The 18354-nt window shown below is 44.3% G+C and overlaps 1 protein-coding gene across 1 annotated transcript; it reads right to left on the reverse strand.

The window, feature by feature from the left end:
• Positions 1-2637: 2637 nt before the first annotated feature.
• Positions 2638-18326, reverse strand: UBFD1 (ubiquitin family domain containing 1). The gene is made up of 7 exons (XM_037815270.1): positions 18065-18326; positions 17546-17875; positions 16419-16627; positions 13776-13841; positions 13501-13606; positions 9155-9237; positions 2638-6567 (listed from the first exon to the last, which is right to left on the reverse strand). Exons 1-7 carry the CDS (start codon positions 18087-18089, stop codon positions 6457-6459), a joined length of 930 nt encoding a protein of 309 aa, XP_037671198.1. The 5' UTR covers positions 18090-18326; the 3' UTR covers positions 2638-6456.
• Positions 18327-18354: the final 28 nt, after the last annotated feature.

An 18354-nucleotide genomic window follows, 5' to 3' on the forward strand; every position in this document is an offset into this window, starting at 1 on the left:
GCTAAGAGCACAGACTTTCTCATCAGGCAAATCTGACAGGTATGTGACCTTGGTTAAGTCACTTTAATCTCTCCTGAGCCTCAGTCCTCTAATGTGTAAAGTAGGGGTGGCCAGAGGGCTCTACGGAAGTGTCAGCCAGCTAACGCATAATAATAGCCTGGCCCATAGTAAGAGGCAATAAAGGGAGCTGACCTGAAGGCAGTGTTTACTGCCAGTCCCTCCTGGTGGATACAGCACCCAGAGATGGTACCCAATTCTTCACCCCACAGCTAGAGCCCTGGAGCAGGTCCTTTCCAAATAGCATTTACCTGGCACAAAGCAAGAGATCAAAACCCTGCTAGGTAGTCTTTCAAAGATGCTCTGTTATCTGTGGTACTTGGAATAATCACCTGAAAGCCCTAGGCTCACCATGAATGGAAGTAAACCAGCAGCTAATGTTATCAAGACTTCATGGTGTGTTTGTGGAGGGGAAGGGATGGTAAGGCAAGCCCCAAAGAGCTTTATCTGGTACTTTCACTGCAACTATTGTGGAAGAAAAAAAATCTCTCCCCGGAGGTTGCTAGCCTGGTAGAATCTAAGTCAACATTGAAGAAAGGAGAGCCAGGAGTTGGAGGGTCAGGGCTCTGAGGAGCTGACTTGAGCACCTGCAGTGAGCTATGCCCGACACTCTGGATTTCCCAGATTTATGGGCCAACTCCCTTTGACTCAGTCATCTGAATGGGGTTTGTCACAAACAACCGAGACAGTCCTGAGTCATGGACCCTTGGAGTCTGTAAGTTTTAGACTTAGAAGTGGGAGAGGGCACCAGAATGATCAGCAAAAGAGTACTCCTGCCCACAGCTGCCACAATAAATCCACAGCGTATCAATGAAACAAGATGGATTAGGGACACAAATGAAAATTAAAGATTTAAAAGTATGGGGGAAATGACTTTTCTTTAAGATAAAAGATAAAAACCATGATTAGAAACAGAAAAGTTACAAGGGTAATTAAAAAAAAAAAGACAAGACTAGGATCAGGATTAAAAAACATGACTGACTAAAAAAAAGTAACTGTTTGGGACAAATAAAGAAATCTGAATATGGTCTGTATATTATATGATATTACTAAGTGATATAGATTTTCTTAGGTGAGATCATGGTATTGTGGGAAGTTATAACAATATCCTTATTCTTAGAAGTTTGCTAAAATATCTATAGATGAAAAAGTCATGATGTGAAGTCATGATGTCTGTCAAATGGTTCAGAAAAATAAAGTGTAAGTATGTGTGTGTGTATGTAGAGAAAGAGACAAAAAGCAAATGTGGTTAATATTTTAACAAATGATGAATCCACGTGAAAGTTATAAGGGTGTTCACTGTAGCATTATTTCACCTTTCTGTAGGTTTGAAAATTTCCAAGACATGAAAAAAGGCTAAGGATTAAAATTAGGGAAAAGGGTAAAAATAGAAGCAAGAAACTTAAAAATTAGGAGTTATTAAATGGGGTACACAGCAAGGAAGAACAGTATCAGAATAATATAGACTAATGAGGCTTTAGAGTAACAGGAACCTTGATAAAATAGGAAAAGCCCAATGGGAGAAAACCCCAGCCAAAAGCAGCCAAGTAGTATCAGCACTGGTCTCTTAGGTCAGAAGCATCTCTCAACTTCCCACTACACACGTAAGTTGAACAGAAATTTCCCTGGGCAAAAAGTAGGAAAAAGTCCTTGGCTCTTGGACTGTCTGGTTTGTGGGGTCCCTTTTGTAGAAAACATCCTGCTTTACCCTCCAACTTAGTTTCCTACATTGAGAAAATGCTCAGACATCTCTCCAAAAAGCATGGGAAGATATTCAGACTGGAGAGGAGTTTATCTCCAACTCCAGCTGAGGAGTCTATCATCCTATTAGTTTAAAGGAGCCTATCATTCGAAATTGGGATGAAATGGTCCCCTCTGTCCTGATAGAGGGTTTCCTGGGTGGGCATCAGCCAACGAACAGCCCATGACACTACTGTACCCTCTACAGGGTAATGAGGTATTGGGAAAATGGAAAAACAGCTGACCCTCTTCCCAGGTCAAGTGGAGAAGCAAGATTGGAACCTTTAGGAACATTTACAAACTCGGAGGAAGAAGGGGGAGGGTTCATTGGGAGTGTTGCTGGGTCAAAACCAGTTCTGACCAACTAAATCACTCTTCATCCCAAGGATTCTGGTTTAGTTCCATTGTTGGTGATACCTTCTCCTTCCCTCCTCCTGGGTCTTGGTAGCCTGCAGCTAGAGCTGTGGCTCTGTTCTCAGTGTTTTATTTAACATGTCCTCTAAGGCCAAATTGCTGGGTGATGTTACACAAGGTCCCCTAGTCAGGAGGTGTAAGCACACGGAGGCAGCCTCCCCCCAACACCATGAAAGCCACAGCAAGCAATGGAGGACTGCCCCAACAGGAGGGTGGCTGAAGTTGAATATTACAGAGTATATAAAAATAAATAAAATCCCCTTATCAACTATTTTCAGTAGAGCACGAATGTGAATATATTTAAAGCCAAATTACCACGGTAATAAAGTAAACCTCAGCTGGCAAGAGAAGGCATCAACCCAGTTCCATATGTTGGTCGATTTCCAGTATGGATTAGACGCATGAAAAATTGGAAGGAGAAAGAGACACGATTAATTATGAAACTTTAATTGATAGACTAATCTTACAAGATAAACAGTAAGACAGCTAGTCAAGGTTACACTTAAAAAAAAAAATATATCCAGCAGCGCAAATCTAATAGACTAAATACGTTCATCTCCTCCCAAACAGGCATTAGATTTAAAAACAGAAACTAGAACAGAGCATACACCACAAAGAAACATAGTACTTACGTATATAGTCAAATAATTCAGCAGAACTCTTTAAGAAAAGAAAAAAAGGGGAGTTCTTGGAAATTCAGAAAGCAGTAGAACCACCCAGCCTAGCAGGTCAATCTACCAGATGTTCTGCACATCAGAGGGCACCTGAGCACCTGTCACTTCCAAAGGCTACCAGGCCCTGCTAAGGAAACAGGTGCCAATCCTAACTGGAAATGACTTTATCACAAAGCCTTAAGACAGAGAGACCATCCTTTTCCAAAGACAATAGGCATGAACAAGAGGAAAGAAGAAAGAAAGCAGTCTCCCTCAGAAGATGGGGTGGAAAGCAAGCCTGCCCTTGCACAGCCCTGAGCACACTGAATCCTTCACCTTTGCCTCCTCTGCCCCTGGCAAAGAAAGGATGGGCCAAGTGCAAGGGCCTGGGACGGCTTCTCCAGGCACATGGTTAAAGCAAGAATACAAGGAAAACAGGCCCCTTCTGGCTGAAATATGGCAACTTTTCAGAGACGTGGTAACGTGGCAAAGTTAATCTCTTTGGCCCTCATAATATCAAGCAGCAACTAAAGAGCCTATTGAGGGCCTCACTTGGACCCTACTATGTCTACGAAATTATCAGAAAGTGCATCCTCAGTTCAGTTAAACTTCATTTAAAAAGAGACAAAGGTTACTTGCAAAAGGCCCATCATTAATTAAAATACTTAATACCACAGAGTTTCAGCAACTTGAGAGTGTCTTTTCTAAGTTCTCTGGCTGGAATGAGACAGAACTGACACGGACCGGGCCTTAGCACGAATTATGTCATTATTCTGCCAGGTCACCTCAGAAATAAAAAAAGAAAAAAGGCATGATGTCTGTGAGAGAAGACCTGCAGGAGGATCACCAGTACAAATTCTAGAAGAAAAGGAAGCATATCAGGAGGCTCAGAGGTGGCAAGCAGGTCCTCCCTCAATCTCTAGCTTTGGGTCAATGGGTATGACACAGTCCCTCTCTGGGAACCAGCTCCAATCCACCTGCATGCCCTCTGCCACAGTGACAGAAGGTCACTACCCCAAAGAAACAGATTAAAGCAAAGAAAGAGACAGGGAGAGAAATGTACAGCAATAATCCTGAGGAAAAAATAAACACTGTTACACTACCTATGGGGAAGAATGTTTCCATCTGTCTACAGAGATTTAGTCGGTACGTTCCCAACTATAAAAAAAAAATATGAAGAGACAAGTCACAGGACTGAGTGACAAAATAGAAATACTGCTGTGACCCAGTCATGGATCTAAACCAAACACTTCTCCCAGGGGCTTCTGGTGCTATCTCTGCTCTCCCAGGAGTCCTGCTCTCCCGAGAGTGTCCAAAAGGTCTTCCACGCAAACAGGGTCAGGAGCCAGAGCTCAAGATTGTTCTAGCAGATTTAGTGAGCTCTGTAAAGCAACACTCAAACAGCTCTGTACGAAAAGGTGTCATTTACATTACTGTTTATATATAATATCTTGAAGTAAGGAAAAAAGCACCATTTTACTTAAAATAAAAAGGCTCACGCAGGCTTTGGTCCTGTCCTGAAATGACACCAGCCTGAGTGAGAAGCAGTTTGGCTCTCGGGGAGTGGAGAGATGACAGGATACATGCACTCAGAGGGTGGAAGGGTGAGAAAGGGCAGGAGGAGGCCTCTGAGAGCAGCATTTCGAGGCAAGTCGGGGAAGGAGACACCTATTTCAAGAGATCCAAAATGGGTGTGTGGCACTGTCAGGACAAGTCCCTAGGACAAGAATGTTGGCAAAAAAGGGGAAGTATTTGAACCGAGATGATGCTCTACTTGCTACATGATCATTTCCTCTGTAGACCTGGCAACTGCAGAGGGAGGCTTTGACGAGTAGCAAAGATGCACTCTTTTCTCCAGGAATTGCAAGCCGACAAGGACCTAAGAACTGCAGTGACTGCTCCTTTTTCAAGGGATGAAAAACAGTTTCTTGGATGCTGAAACTTCATATATGTACTTAAGTCCCCCAAAAAGTAAGAGTCAATTTTCCTGCCCAGATGCCTCACTTGGCATCAACCACATCATGAAAACCAAGAGTATGTCTCTGTGGGCTGGATTCCTGAACTACAGCTTAGAAGGAAAGGGCATGGAGTATCACCGTTAACTGGCTCACGAGGAATAGTCATCAGAGGCGAACACATGCTAATACCATTTTACAGGACTGAGGAGGAACAGCCTAGAACCCAAAACGTGAAGTCTGGAAACTCTCTCACCAAACCCTACTATGAGAGAGAGCCTGCAACCAATGAGAGGAGATCGCAAAGACAGAAGCAGAGAAACAGCAAACAGCACAAAGGATATCATTCACCAAGAGACTTCCCTCATTTCAGAGTCAATCAAGCCATAAGGAGACAACAGAAGTTCAGGTGTACAAAGAACAGAAGGCCAAGGACAGAAGAGGGCGATCTAATCATGAAAGCAATTTATCCCATTTTCGTTGTTTAAATACATCAGCCGACCCACTAGGTCAGGTGTTTTCTTATTGAGAAAGGCAGCATCTCTGAACCTGGGATAAAGGACACTTGAACTCAATGCATGAGCAGAAGAACCAAATGGAAAAGCATAACTGACATAATCATTGGACTGCTTAAGAATTTCTTGAACACTTCCAAAGAAAGAAGGTAACTGAGTCTGTGGCCACCTGGCAGTATACACTGACACTGGCTCCTCCTCGAAGCAGCTTGGTCTGCCTGGGCGCTGTGGCTTTTCAGCAGCACAGCCCATGCATACCCACGCCAGGCTGGACATAAAGCCAAGCTCAGGGAGGGTTGCAGATCACCATCAAACCAGCAGGGGAACTCCCCAGGGCTCAGAGTCCAAAGGACAAGATGTGTAGACAGGAGTTACTTTGAGAATCTCTGCTGCTCAACAAATGCCAGAGCAAGTGTGAGCACTCCCTGACCAAGACCAAATAGCTCTTCCTCTCCCACCGCGCATTCACAAGCAGCAGCGTGGAGGGAGGGGGCCCAGGAAAGGAAGTGTGGATGAGGTACAAAAAGAAGAACTGACATCTTTGGGTTCTTAAACCAAAAACTCAAATCTAGGAAGTGAAAAAAGTTAAAAAGGGAAAGAATGCAATCTGAATCAATAGACAAAAATATGGCTTACTAACCACCCCCCATTTTGCATACAATTTTATACAAAGGGAAAAAAAAAAACCCAACTCATCACAAAGCAGTCCAAATGTTTGCAACCAAAGATTTATCAGATGAAATCACTTAAAAAAACAAACAAAAAACCAGAAAGCTTTTGATCATTCCCTTCTAAACAAAATTGGCAGAGCTACTCTCAACACACTTAAGAGTATTCCACACGACACGCTCGGAATTCAGGTTTATTGATTTCCACCGTCCTGACTTTCAAAATGGTATGAAGCTGACTGCAAGAAAGGGAACTGGTGATTTTAAGTTAAAATTAAGCTAATGGTGAAAGTACATCACCTCTGGCTTCAGTCATCATATCGCCTTAGATTGGATATAGACTTTTTTTTTTTTAACAAAGTTCCAGAACTCTGAAATCCAGGGATGCTGCAGGCCTCTCCCAGCAATGTCCTTCACTTTGGGTCAGTCTCCTGGGCCAGAGGTGAAAGTGCTTTCAAAAATACTGCCATTTCCCCAGCACAGTGTCTTTGATTGCATCCACATATTGAGTTGGAACCCAGTACACCCAGTAGTAAGAGGCTTCCGTGGGGCCCAACTGAAACGCCTGGAAGGGAAAAAGGAAAACCAAGCGGTACTTCAGAGTTTGGGAGACTAAGCAGGCAGAACAACAAATAGCGGTTGGGGCTGTTGGGAAATGAATTAATTAAAAAGGGAAGGAAAAAAAAACAAACTGTGCACATGGGGAGCATTCTCCTAAAAACTCAAAAAAAAAAAAAAAAAAAAAAAAGGCAAGAGAGTTAAGCATAGCCAACCCTAAAGCAGTGGTTCTCAAACTCGAGCGGGCATCAGAATCACTGGAGGGCTTGTTAAAACACAGGTTGCTGGGATCCACCTCTCAGAGGCAGTGATTATGCAGGTCGGGGTAGGACCTGAGAATACGCATTTCTAACAAGTTCCCAGGTGATGCAATACTGCCAATCCAGGGATCATGGTTTGAGAACCACTGCCCTAGAAAAAACTGTCACACATGCACAAGGAAATAGACATGAGTGTTCAAAGCAACATTGTCAGAAATGATAAAAACCTGGAAACAACCTACATATCCATCAGTACGGGAGGGCATAATTAAAAGTGACATGGCCTAGTCATACGAATACTGGATTACTTTTATGAAGTATGAACCGGAGCTATAGACGATATGGACAGATCTTAATGTAGAACCAAAAAAGGCAAGCTGCAGAACGATACATACCATGATACCATTTATGTAAACTGAAAAAACACAAAACAATATTCTATGTTGCTCATAGATATATATGGAAATAACAGCATAGATAGATGGGAAGAATACAGGTTCAATTCATGAAAAATGGTTAACGGGTGCGGGAGGAGAGTGGAAGACAATGGGACGTCATTACTGTTTGTAAATTTTATTTCTTGTATTTAAAAAAGACTTAAAGCAAGTTACAAAATGTTTACAATTGTCATTTCTTGGTTGGATATATGGGTTTGTTATAGTAGTCTCTGTTCTTTTCTGTATTTTTAAACATTTTTCTAAAAATGAAAAAGCACAGCCACTTTTCTAATGTGAACTATGAATCAATATTAATTTAGCTAGTGAAATGGCATCTGCAAAAAGAGGAAATAAGTACTTTCCTTAGCACAAAGATAAAGGTGGTTCTTAATGGTGTTTAGAAGACAAAAAAGGGGCTACTAGGACCACCTCTGCCAGAAAAGATTCCAGATAAAAAGCAGCATTTAAACTAAATGCTAGATCATTACCCACTCACACCAATTCCTTAAGAGATGTCCAAAATGGTCCACTCAACTTGTTTTGAACCCCTATTACCAGGCTGTTTGAAATTTTGCATGGCAAACCCTCCAGGGCCAAACTGGTAACACAAATGTTTCAAAGGGGACTTACTGGGAAAAGGAGGAAACAAGTAAATCTAGTTTTTAAAACAGAAAAAAATAACTGAGTAGACATTAACAAATCATAGCCCAGGAGTGTGCATCCTTGTTTAAAAGACCATGGAGGGACCACACTAACGCACAATGTTAACAGAAAGACTGTGTAACGGTGTGTGTGGGGTGGTGGGGGGCGGCATATGGAAACCACCATATACCATAGACCTATGACTGCCCAAATGAAAAAAAATTTGTTTAAAATTTTAAAAAGACTATGGGGGTACCAGGGTGGAAGGGCAGCCAGAGGGCCAGGAAACAGCCTCAGTGACGCGGCCCTCACTCGCAGAAGCAGAAGCCCCAGGAGCTCAGCAGCCCAGGAACCATAATGCCAACCAAGGACTTGCTTAAGCACCGCCGAGCAGGCAGGACAGGGAACACTACTGGCTCTCTAGCCAACCAAACTTTGAGCCCCTTCAACTGACTGATCTCTCCTGCAGCAAGGGGATCTGTCACCTGCCCAGAGAGAGAACTGCTATAATGTTAGAGTCCCCCATTCCTGGGATTGTCAAACACATCCCTTAACCCTGGGCTCTGTGACCCAATCCACATGTCAATCCACTAGCAGTTCCTTCCATTTGGGATGTGGCCAGATGCTGAAAACTTTTGCCTCCTCAGGTGGAGAACAGCAGAAGGCCCTACCTACACCCTATTACTGCTCAGGGCAAGTCCCTGTCAGAGCAACTAAGGGAGTTTAGGCAGCTATAAACTTCATTTTTAAAGTGGCCCCTCCAAATAGTGCTGAGAAAAAGAGAGTAGCCTGCTCTCTTTGGAGGTTTCTAAGCAGAACAGATGTCGCACAGAACCTGGCCTCCTCAAAGGGTCCTTGGCCATGTGACAGTGGGGCCTGGGAAGGTGCAGGACGCTCATGGAAGGGAGACTGCCTGGTGCCTCACCAACACCAAGCCCATCAGGGGTTTTGGTTTTCTATGCGAGACAAACATTTAAAATGAAAATCCACAAGCCATTTCCTCCTCTTTACTTTTATTTCCCTCTCTAAAAACAAAATATTACAAATAAGAGGAAGGCAAAAGAGACATTTCTAAAAGAGCTAAGAATTAGGAATAGGGTCATGGATCATGGTCTAAATAGATGAAGAAAACAATATGTCTTCTGAAGATGGAATTTTCTCGTCAATTAAAAAATCTCAGTTAAAAATCCATTGCCTGCTAGGTGAAACAGAAGCAGAAGTCTAGTGAGAGGCTAAATCAAGCCATGCTACTTACCATCATGTGGTAGTCTTCATGTCCTTCGATAGGTTCGCTGACCACATTTTTAATGGAGCCCATGGGCAATTTCTCAGTTCGCTCTAAGTCGAGAGGGATTACAGTGATTATTCAAAGGCCCTCCCATTCCAACTCCTCATCAGGGTCAACTCAAGCCCCTGACTCCATGTCTTCTCAGGACAACCAGTTCCCCACTTGGGGGTTGGGAACTTCTTAGGACAAATGGCAAACAGGATTTGCTAATGACCTATTAAAGGGTCTCTAAGAACAGAGATCTATTTTCCTAGTATTGTTTTTAAATCTGACGATTACTAAACACCCAAGAAATTCCTTCAAACCTTTATCATCCAAGCCTAGCATTGGCTAAAGTCTTAGGGCCCTAGGACAGGAAGAGTCAAGAGGACTAAGAACAAAAGGCAACAGTGTCCCCCTTGGCTCTCACAAGGACAGAGGAGAGCATGGGGTGTTTTTTTTTGTTTTTTTTTTTTTCATTTTTATTGAGATTGTTCAGATACCATACAATTATCCAAAGATCCAAAGTGTACAATCACTTTCCCCTGGGTACCCTCATACAGCTAGAGCATGGGGTTTTAAAACTAGTTTCTTGCATAAAAGAATGTTCTTGTTCATGGGAAGTGTATACATGAATTATAGTGTATGTTCAAGGATGCGTGCAGCTAGCTCTCATATGTTCAGAAGACAGAGCAATAGATGATGGATGATAGATAGGGAGGGAGGGAGGGAGGGAAAGAAATAGTGATGTGACAGCATGTTAAAGTTGGTGGATTGAGCTATCGGCGGAGGGGGGTCAGGGTATGATGGAATTCTGTGTATGGGGTTAGTATTGTTTTTGCAACAGTTCCTATAACTTTGAATTTATTTCAAAATAAAGTGTAAAATAAAATAAAATAAAAAAGCACTAACATATCCTAAAAAAATAAAAAAAATAAAAAAAATAAAAAAAAAAACTAGTTTCTACACCTTGATCCAGCTTAATCACCACCACCACCACCTTGACAACCCCTCGGTCCCCCACCCCTCCAAACACACACACCTATTGTGTTAAAACATTTATAAGCTCTTCAAGCAAGCTTATCACATGGGGTCAAAAGTCACTTTACAGCAAATTTCAGAATAGCAGCTAAGAACGAGGAGGCAGCAAGGGGTGCCTGGAATGAGATGGGACTGCTGGAAGTGAGCAAAGTGGAGCAGGACTGGGAAGGATGGCAGGAAAGCGTGGGAAACCCAAACACCAGGAAATGAGTGCCCAGAAGCAGAAGAGACTCCTGTTCTCAGCAAATAGTCACATATAGTTGAAAAAACATGCATTACAGACTTTGCAAAAAGAAAAATCTGAAAGAGGTAGAAACTGAAAATAGCTAAGTTGACAAAACAAATGAGGAATTTATGGACCTCGGTTCTGGTCTGGCTGGTGACTTGAGACATTTTACCTCCCCTCTGTGGGCCTCGGTCTCTGTAAAATTAGGGTGCAGGAAATAGACCTGAAGATGTTCAGTGGCTCCAGAACATGACCCACAGGCAGGACCTGACCAGCAATTGTCTTTAAGACTGTAACTTTGAAAACTACCTGCCATCTTGAACTGTCCAGAGATTTCACAGAAAAATGTAGATTTCTGACTTCTCTTGAAAATTCAGAAGATACAACAGTGCGGGACCCATACTTCTAAGTGACAGCAATCAGCTAGATTTGAGACTCAACTGCCCCCTACAAACAGGGCACACACCCTCTCCCAGAAGCTTTGCCTGAGTTCACCGTGCCTACCTGGAGTTGGTGCTTCTCGCCCTGCTGTGCCTGAGGCTGTTAGCACTGCCTTTCACACAAGCTACCAGAGAACGTTTCAGCAGTGAGGAGTGGCCCGAGTGTCACTTGTTCAGTAAAGCCCTCCATTCAAGAACCTGCCAAGATGGTCATTCCACAAGCAGCTAATGCCAGCAGAAAGATGAAGCCAGTGGCTAGTAGTCAACTCCCAGAACAAGTTGTCCTCTTCCAAGAGTGCTTATGACACTCAGGTGACATGACTCCTGGGCAAGTGATAAGGGAGTGCCTGCCCCCATGGACTTCTGAGGCATACTGCTACAGCAGTCTTGGGTGAGAATGAAATTCTGAAGTTTTTAAAGCTTTGGCCAACCTCTGAAGACATGAGTAGTTCACAGCCACTCTTTAAGAGGCTGGGGAATAAGGAAGCTTTCAATAGCTCTGAAGCCCCAACATATCAAGATTCTTCTAAAGCTCTGCCTTAATGATGAAGCGGGAAAGGGACTGCTCCTACAAGCTACAATAAAACCTCCAATATGGTATAAGAGATTCGCATGATATCGGTGCCTGCAGTTACAACTTGTTTCCTACATAACTTCATAACACGAAAATACTTACTAAAGAATCAGCGACCACTCACAGACTTAGTCCTCACCCAGACACCCCTGCCTCCTTTAACATGCACCAGTCTTCCTGGTCATCGTCTTTCTGAACCAGCCTAGAATTGCCCAGAGGTGAAATGAAAATTCACAAGAGGTAGGATTTCATCAATGCAAATGATGCAAAATCATCAGCAAAATCATTAATGAGTGAGGGTCTGACAGAGGCAGTGCAATTAACAGTAAAAACAAGGGGGGTGACAGGCTTGGGTGAATAAATAGAATGATCTATTAAAGGTTCTAAAGGCCCCTGGGAAAATAGAGGAGCGCTAAACATTTTGTGAAACCTGCTTTGACCAAGCAGTAGAGTCTAATTGTGAACTAACAATGTAAGAAGTTATCATGAAATTCTTAGAAAAATTAAGTGTTTTTGGCATTTCAGTTTGTTCATTCTAAGAATCAGCATAGGACTGAGAGTAAGAAACTCATTTTCAGCTTTTGGATGATAAAAATCTCACTTCCCACCACCCCTTCCCCAGTTATTTTTCTGTAAAACTTTGGTCCTGTTTTAAGTAGATTCATACTAAATGGCCCGTCTCTGAGACTAACGAACCTCAGATGAAGAGACTCCCTATACTTCTCATTAGATTCTACTGCAACAACGGAATATCTACAGTGCAGAAACAGGTGAATGAGGCATGTTCTGCTCCCTGTAGAAATCTAACGGGGACAAACAAGTCCGAGAGTAACAAATGCTTTGGGGATATAAAGAGAGCGAGCACACTATGAAAAGAAGTAGCAGCAATTTGGAGGGCAGGAGATGTTATCAGGGAAGGCTTCATTCAGGAGAGGACATTCAAGTAGCATCTTAAAAGACTTTATTAATAACAAGAAATGGGAAGTAGGCATTCCAGGTAGGGCATAAACAGGAGCAGTGCCAAGCATGTCTGGAAGATCAAGAAGTGATGCAACTGAAATACACAGGGTACAAAGGGGCAAGTAGGACAGGAAGCTAGGTCAAAAATTTAAACTAGGCTCCCATTGTTGAGAGCACAGAACTCTACATTTAGGCATCTGAACTTGGCCTTAAAGCACCAAAGGCTTACGAGCACAGGAACCAGTGACAAAAACCAGTATGGAAGATAGATAGGATAGAACAAAGCAAAGATAGGGGCAGAGAAATAGGTTAACTAGCTTTTAACAGACCATGTTTAAAGATGCTTGGCGCCTTAAGCACAATAGGGTGGCAAAGAAAGAGACACCAACAACTCTGGAGTGAAACCGACAAAACTTGTAACCATCTGGGGGAATGAGGAGGGAGGATACTTCCGAGAAAACAGCAAGACTGATCCAGATACTGCGCATGCGCTGGGGAGGGGAAGGCAGACGGCAACCAGGCAAGGAGGAAGGGGCAGGCTCCAGGCAGCCTTCAGGAACACTTCACCTAGTATAGGGTCAAACTCTGACCACAGCGGCCAGGCAGGTACACAAAGGAATGAAAGCTACAAACATATATAAGACAAATGGGAAGTGGTGGGGACTGATTGCTGCCATGTCAGAAAGCAGGCCCAGAATGGCCAGATCTTTTGATTTTTTTCAAGATAAGCCAAAAAACAGAATATCTGAAATCTCCCAATTTTTACAGACCATGTATAAACCTGTAAAATTCTTGTCTGTGGATGAGACGTGGCCCTCAGCCTTGTGTCTGGGACCTCTGATTCTGTGCACAACTGAAGAGCCAGTGTTTGATGGGCTGGCAACTGAGAACAGACTTAAAAAGAATGAGGAAAAGGGTCCAAACAAAAAGCAAGCATCTAAAATCAAAAGCAAAAGCCAGAAGCACACAGAGCACAGTAAAGACAGAGAGAGATTTCAGGACAGGGACCAAAATTGCACCCATAAACAAATGAATGCCTTGAGGGCCAGAGGTAAGTAGCCAAGCCAAGAAGTGGTTGAGAGCAATGACTTACCTTTTGTGCCAATCCACAGCTGGTCTTGTTCTAGCTTAAAGGTGAGTCTCACTTTTCCTCCAGACTTATTGTACATGCCAGATAAGGGTACTGTTGGCAGGCGCTCCTGGAGGCACAAGAGCATGGTAAGGGGCAGGGAGGGAGGAGGGCCAGAAACAAGGTAAGACCAAAAAAAAAGAGAAGGGAGGGATACATGGACATGATTACAGGAACCTTGGCAAGCCAGAAGGTGTACTGGTTCATTTCCAAAATAATGGCAAAGGAGTCTGGATTACCTGGGCACCCTTAACGGACGGCATCACGTCTTCAGGTTTTCCTTTATCCAACACCTTCCTGTGTTGCTATAAGTCAAAGATATAAACGAAACCATTGACCACGTTAGTCGTATTACCGCCCCTCTGAAAGAAAGAATGAAGAAAGTTTCATGTTTTGTTTCAAAATCTCTTTATATCCACACACCATGGGTGCTCTGACACTACAGAGCAGTGCTATCCACTGTGATGAAGGAAGTGTTATAGATTAGTGCCATCCAAAGGGGTAGCCACTTACCCACTTGTGGTTACTGAGTGAGTACCTGATATGTGGCTAGTATGACTGAGGAACTGAATTCTAAAATTTATTTAATTTTAATGAGCCACATGTGGCTACCATATTAGACATCAAAGTTCTAGAGAAAACAGAAGTTCTGGATTGCTAATTCAGATAAACTCTACTCCCGCCCACTCCCCAAACCCCCCTACCCACCACCCCTCAAATCATCACTGAAATTATTAAACATCAAGCTGGAAAGAGCCACAAAGAGTGTTGCTTTGCTCACAGGAAAAAATGAGTCACTTCTGTCGATTTAAAGTAGCAAAGTAAATTACACTGACATTGGTAACTGGCCTCATTGCATAGAAGGGGCATCTAGTACCTCGCTGCAGAAGTCTTCCCCACTGCACACCCCCACCCCACTCCAGCTAAATAGAAACCTGAAGAGCCCCAATCACAAACATAAATGCTGAGTACTTTTATAGCCTTACATTAAGAAGTCTCTATGTGCCCACTCCCACCCCAAAGAGTCCAGGACAACTAAATGCCCTAAGCATTTTCTTCATGACTCCCTAAAACAGCCCTCTTGCCTGGCAAATGCATGAGTTTTGTTTCCTTTCCAACTGTGGCTTTATAGGTAGAGTCACACTTGGTCAAGCTAGAGCTACAGGGCAATGAGTGGGTGGAGGGTAAAAATGTAATCATATTGCACCAGGTAGCTCTGAGCCAGCTTCAGCCTTTGCTGCCAAGGCAGAAACCCTCTGGCAGAAACAGTCAACACAGCCGGAATGCCAGCAAAGAGTCACCCTATATATCAACACAGATTCCTGAAGAAGTTGATAAAAACCCAGGGTGCTGGGTCCCCCTCATTAGGCCATTATGCCTCGTAACTGACAACAATGAAGCAAAGCAGCCTGGGTTGGGAGCATAATTGTAGTCATACCTTACTGGTGAGAACAGCTCTAGGCCTGTTGAGCTACCATTAGTAATGCAAAACCTATACTTAAGAGGCATTTTATGCTCAAAGGGTGTGACCAGTGGGAACATTCATTCACTTCTCACAGATTCACATTTGACAATTTTACATATGTGCGGGGCAAGACAGAGGAAGAGAGGAAAATGAAAACAGACCCTATCAGTAACAAGATACTACGATTTTAGACTTGGGGGTGAAAAATGTCCAAATAAACACCTCTTAGACATTAATACAGGTTTGCAAACCCCTATAAAAACCCTTACAGACAGATGTTTTGGAATTGAGAGTTTGGGGGGTTTATTAAAGGCAATATTGTTTTAAATACACTTCATAGAATCCTCTGTGGGGCCTGGGGCAGCACCTGGTCATTAAATGTGTTAGTATCTCTGTAGCAAAACATGAAAATCCACACTAGTTGTGATAACTAAGACCCACAACATCCTCATGTTAGTTCTGGTCAGGTTTTGCTGCCAAACTTATGCCAACATTACAGGTTTGCAGATGTTTTTCTGGCTTTGGAAACAGATAAGGGACTACGGGCCTATAATACAAAACTGTGCCCTTTGCACACTGCTGGCCATGTGCCTTGGTGCCCATGTTCACTGAAAGTAATGCTGCTTCAAGTGGGTCTGCTCCCCTCAGGACACAGGCTAAGGTGAGATTCCCTGTTTTCCTGGAATGCTCCCAAGGGTGGCTAGGAGGCCATATAGCAACAAGTGAGGTTCGCTGGGTGACAGATCCCAAGTGATGATCCTTCCAGCTTGTTCCTTCCACAGTGAAATCATCTCACTTTTCCTAATCACAAAAGGAATTTTAATGGCTGTGATGAACATGGACAAGTCTCAATCTCTTCCACCCAAAATGAGTAACAGGGAATATGAAAAATTATGTTCCCATTTCATGGGCCAGGAGAAAAAAAAATCAGTGTGGTTATCTTGTTAGCTTCATTTGGCTCCCTGAAAAGGTAAGTTTTAGAGGAACCTCTGAAAGTTGTGATTTCCCTGCCTACCCAGTAATGGGGTTTTTGCCTTAGAGGAAGCCACACACCAAAAACAAAACACTTGAATGAAATGGGGGCTTACTTCCAGTAGTGGCATTTTTCTCTGGCACTAAATGGGAGAGAAAAACCATCTGATTCCCTTTGAAACCAGGTTTAAAACCTGCCTTTACAAAGACCTTATCCTAAAGTAAGTAGATTTGAGACACACTAACCCGCCAGATGAGACAAAGTTGCAAATCCCAGGTAGTTGTCACCTCCACTCAACAGCCAGCGGCACCCAATTGCTGCCATAAATTTCCATCATGGGCCCTGTCCAAAAAGGAGCTTATTCTAGGGAGAATGTAGCCAGCCAAGGCTTGAGAGGACAAAGCCTCAAACTTCTCAGGACCCACCAGCACCCGACAGACTCACTTTCTGCCTGCAGAGAGGCTCCTTCTTGTTCTCTTCAGTCTTCGTGTCCTGCTGCACAGCATCTTTGGGTGTGTTTACCGCTAAAACATCATTTATTGTGGAGCCAATCACCATGATCTTGGCCCCGCTGGTCACTTTTATTTCTCTCAACGTCTTATCCTCAGGGACAAGCCCCTTATACATGACTTTCTGCATGGCAGGCGGGAGACCTTGGGAAAAAAGTAGGAGACAGTGAAACGAATGAACGAAAAAATATACCTGGACCCAAGCCCTTTGGTAAAACGCTAGAAGATGAATACCGACTTCACCATTTATTGGCCATATGCACTTCGGCAATTCACAACTTCTCTGAGCCTCAGATTCTAGAACCTTTATAATAAAAATAACAGTCATTCCTTTTGTATAAACTTGTTTTAAAGATTAAGAGATAAGACAACTGTAGAGCATTTTGTGAAGTGCCTGTCATACAGTTATCATTCAATAAATAACAGTTATCATTCATTCCAAGTTGGTCCTCAATCACCCAATCACTCAAATATTAAGTGAGAATTCAGAGGCATCAGGGAAATAGAAGTCAGTAAGACAAACTTTCTGTTCTTTTGGAGCATACAGGCTACGTGGAAAAAACTTAAAAAGGAAATCATTTCAGATGGCAAGGTACTCTAAACAGGATAAAATTAATATAAGCAGTGGTGAATGGGGTCAGCATGATGGTAAACTGTGGTGTTTGCAAAACTCCCCTTATGGGAATTAACTAACATATTTGTTAAAAATAAATTCCTGACCACATCCTAGACTAACTGAATCACAATTTTCAGGGGATTAGGGGGTGGGGGCTTGGGAGCTGTATGTTTAACAAGCTCCTGGGCGCTTCTTACTAAAGATGTTTTAGTGACACTAGGTAAAAACTTGGGCCTAAGAATCAGACCTGGCTTGAATCCCAGCTTAGCTACTCTCTGACCTGAGCTATCATTTTCCCCACCTTAATAACGGATAGGCGAATCCTTACATCGAAAGTCTGCGTGAGGATAAAAGGAATTAAGGCAAGGAAAGCGGCCAGCACCGTGCCTGGCACAGAATAAGCTCTGGGAACAGGCTGGAGGGTCGGTCCGTGCCATAGGGATTACCTGTAATCGAGTGAATCTTCTGCTTTAGCTCGGAGCCTGTGCTGTCCAGAGGGAACTTCACGTCGTGCTTGGTCTTATTCCAGATGATCTTCAGGTCCACCAGCTCTCTGCCCGCGCCGCCGCCTGCATCCTCCCCGTTGCTGACAGAGGCCTGGGCCGCGGAATCCCCAGGGGGCTGGGCCGGGGCCGGCTGCAGGCTGCCTCGCGCTGCGCAGGAGTCCTCGGCCGCCGCCCCCACCGCGGCTTCTGCCTCCACGCAGTTGAGGGGCCGCGCGGACGCCTCGGCGGCCACGGCCTCGGCCTCCGTGTCCATGCCAGGTTCCTCTAGGCCTAGAAGGGGGTTAGGGGGTGGGCGCTCGCCGCGGACTGGGCCTGGGGCCGGACTCTGTCCGGAAGTCGCGGAGTCCACCGCTCCCGGGCCAGACTACTCCCTCTGGGGCCAGGCCACGCTCCCCCTCCCCCGTCCCGCTCATTTCGCCTCGGCCCAACCCGGTCGCCCGCCACCCCCTCCACGCTCACCATCCGGGGCCCCGGCCGCCGCCATGATGATTGTGTACAACACCCACCGCTCCCGCAGAGACCGCCGGGAAAAGGCAAGCTGGCTGAGATTGGCCCCCGCAGCAGCCCCTGATCGCGCACAGCCTGGCCGGAAACAGGTGAAGGTTTCTATGGAGACCCGCCTCCTCCGCTTCCCTAGCCCGGCCCCTGCCACGCTTTAGTTTTCTGGAGCCGAGGGGGGCGGGTCCGGGAAATCGTCCTCTGAAAGGGCTCTGCCCGCGGCGGTCGTTCGGGGGGGCGTGGACTTTCTA

The sequence above is a fragment of the Choloepus didactylus genome, chromosome 21, assembly GCF_015220235.1.
Source record: "Choloepus didactylus isolate mChoDid1 chromosome 21, mChoDid1.pri, whole genome shotgun sequence".
NCBI classification, from domain to species: Eukaryota; Metazoa; Chordata; class Mammalia; order Pilosa; family Megalonychidae; genus Choloepus; species Choloepus didactylus.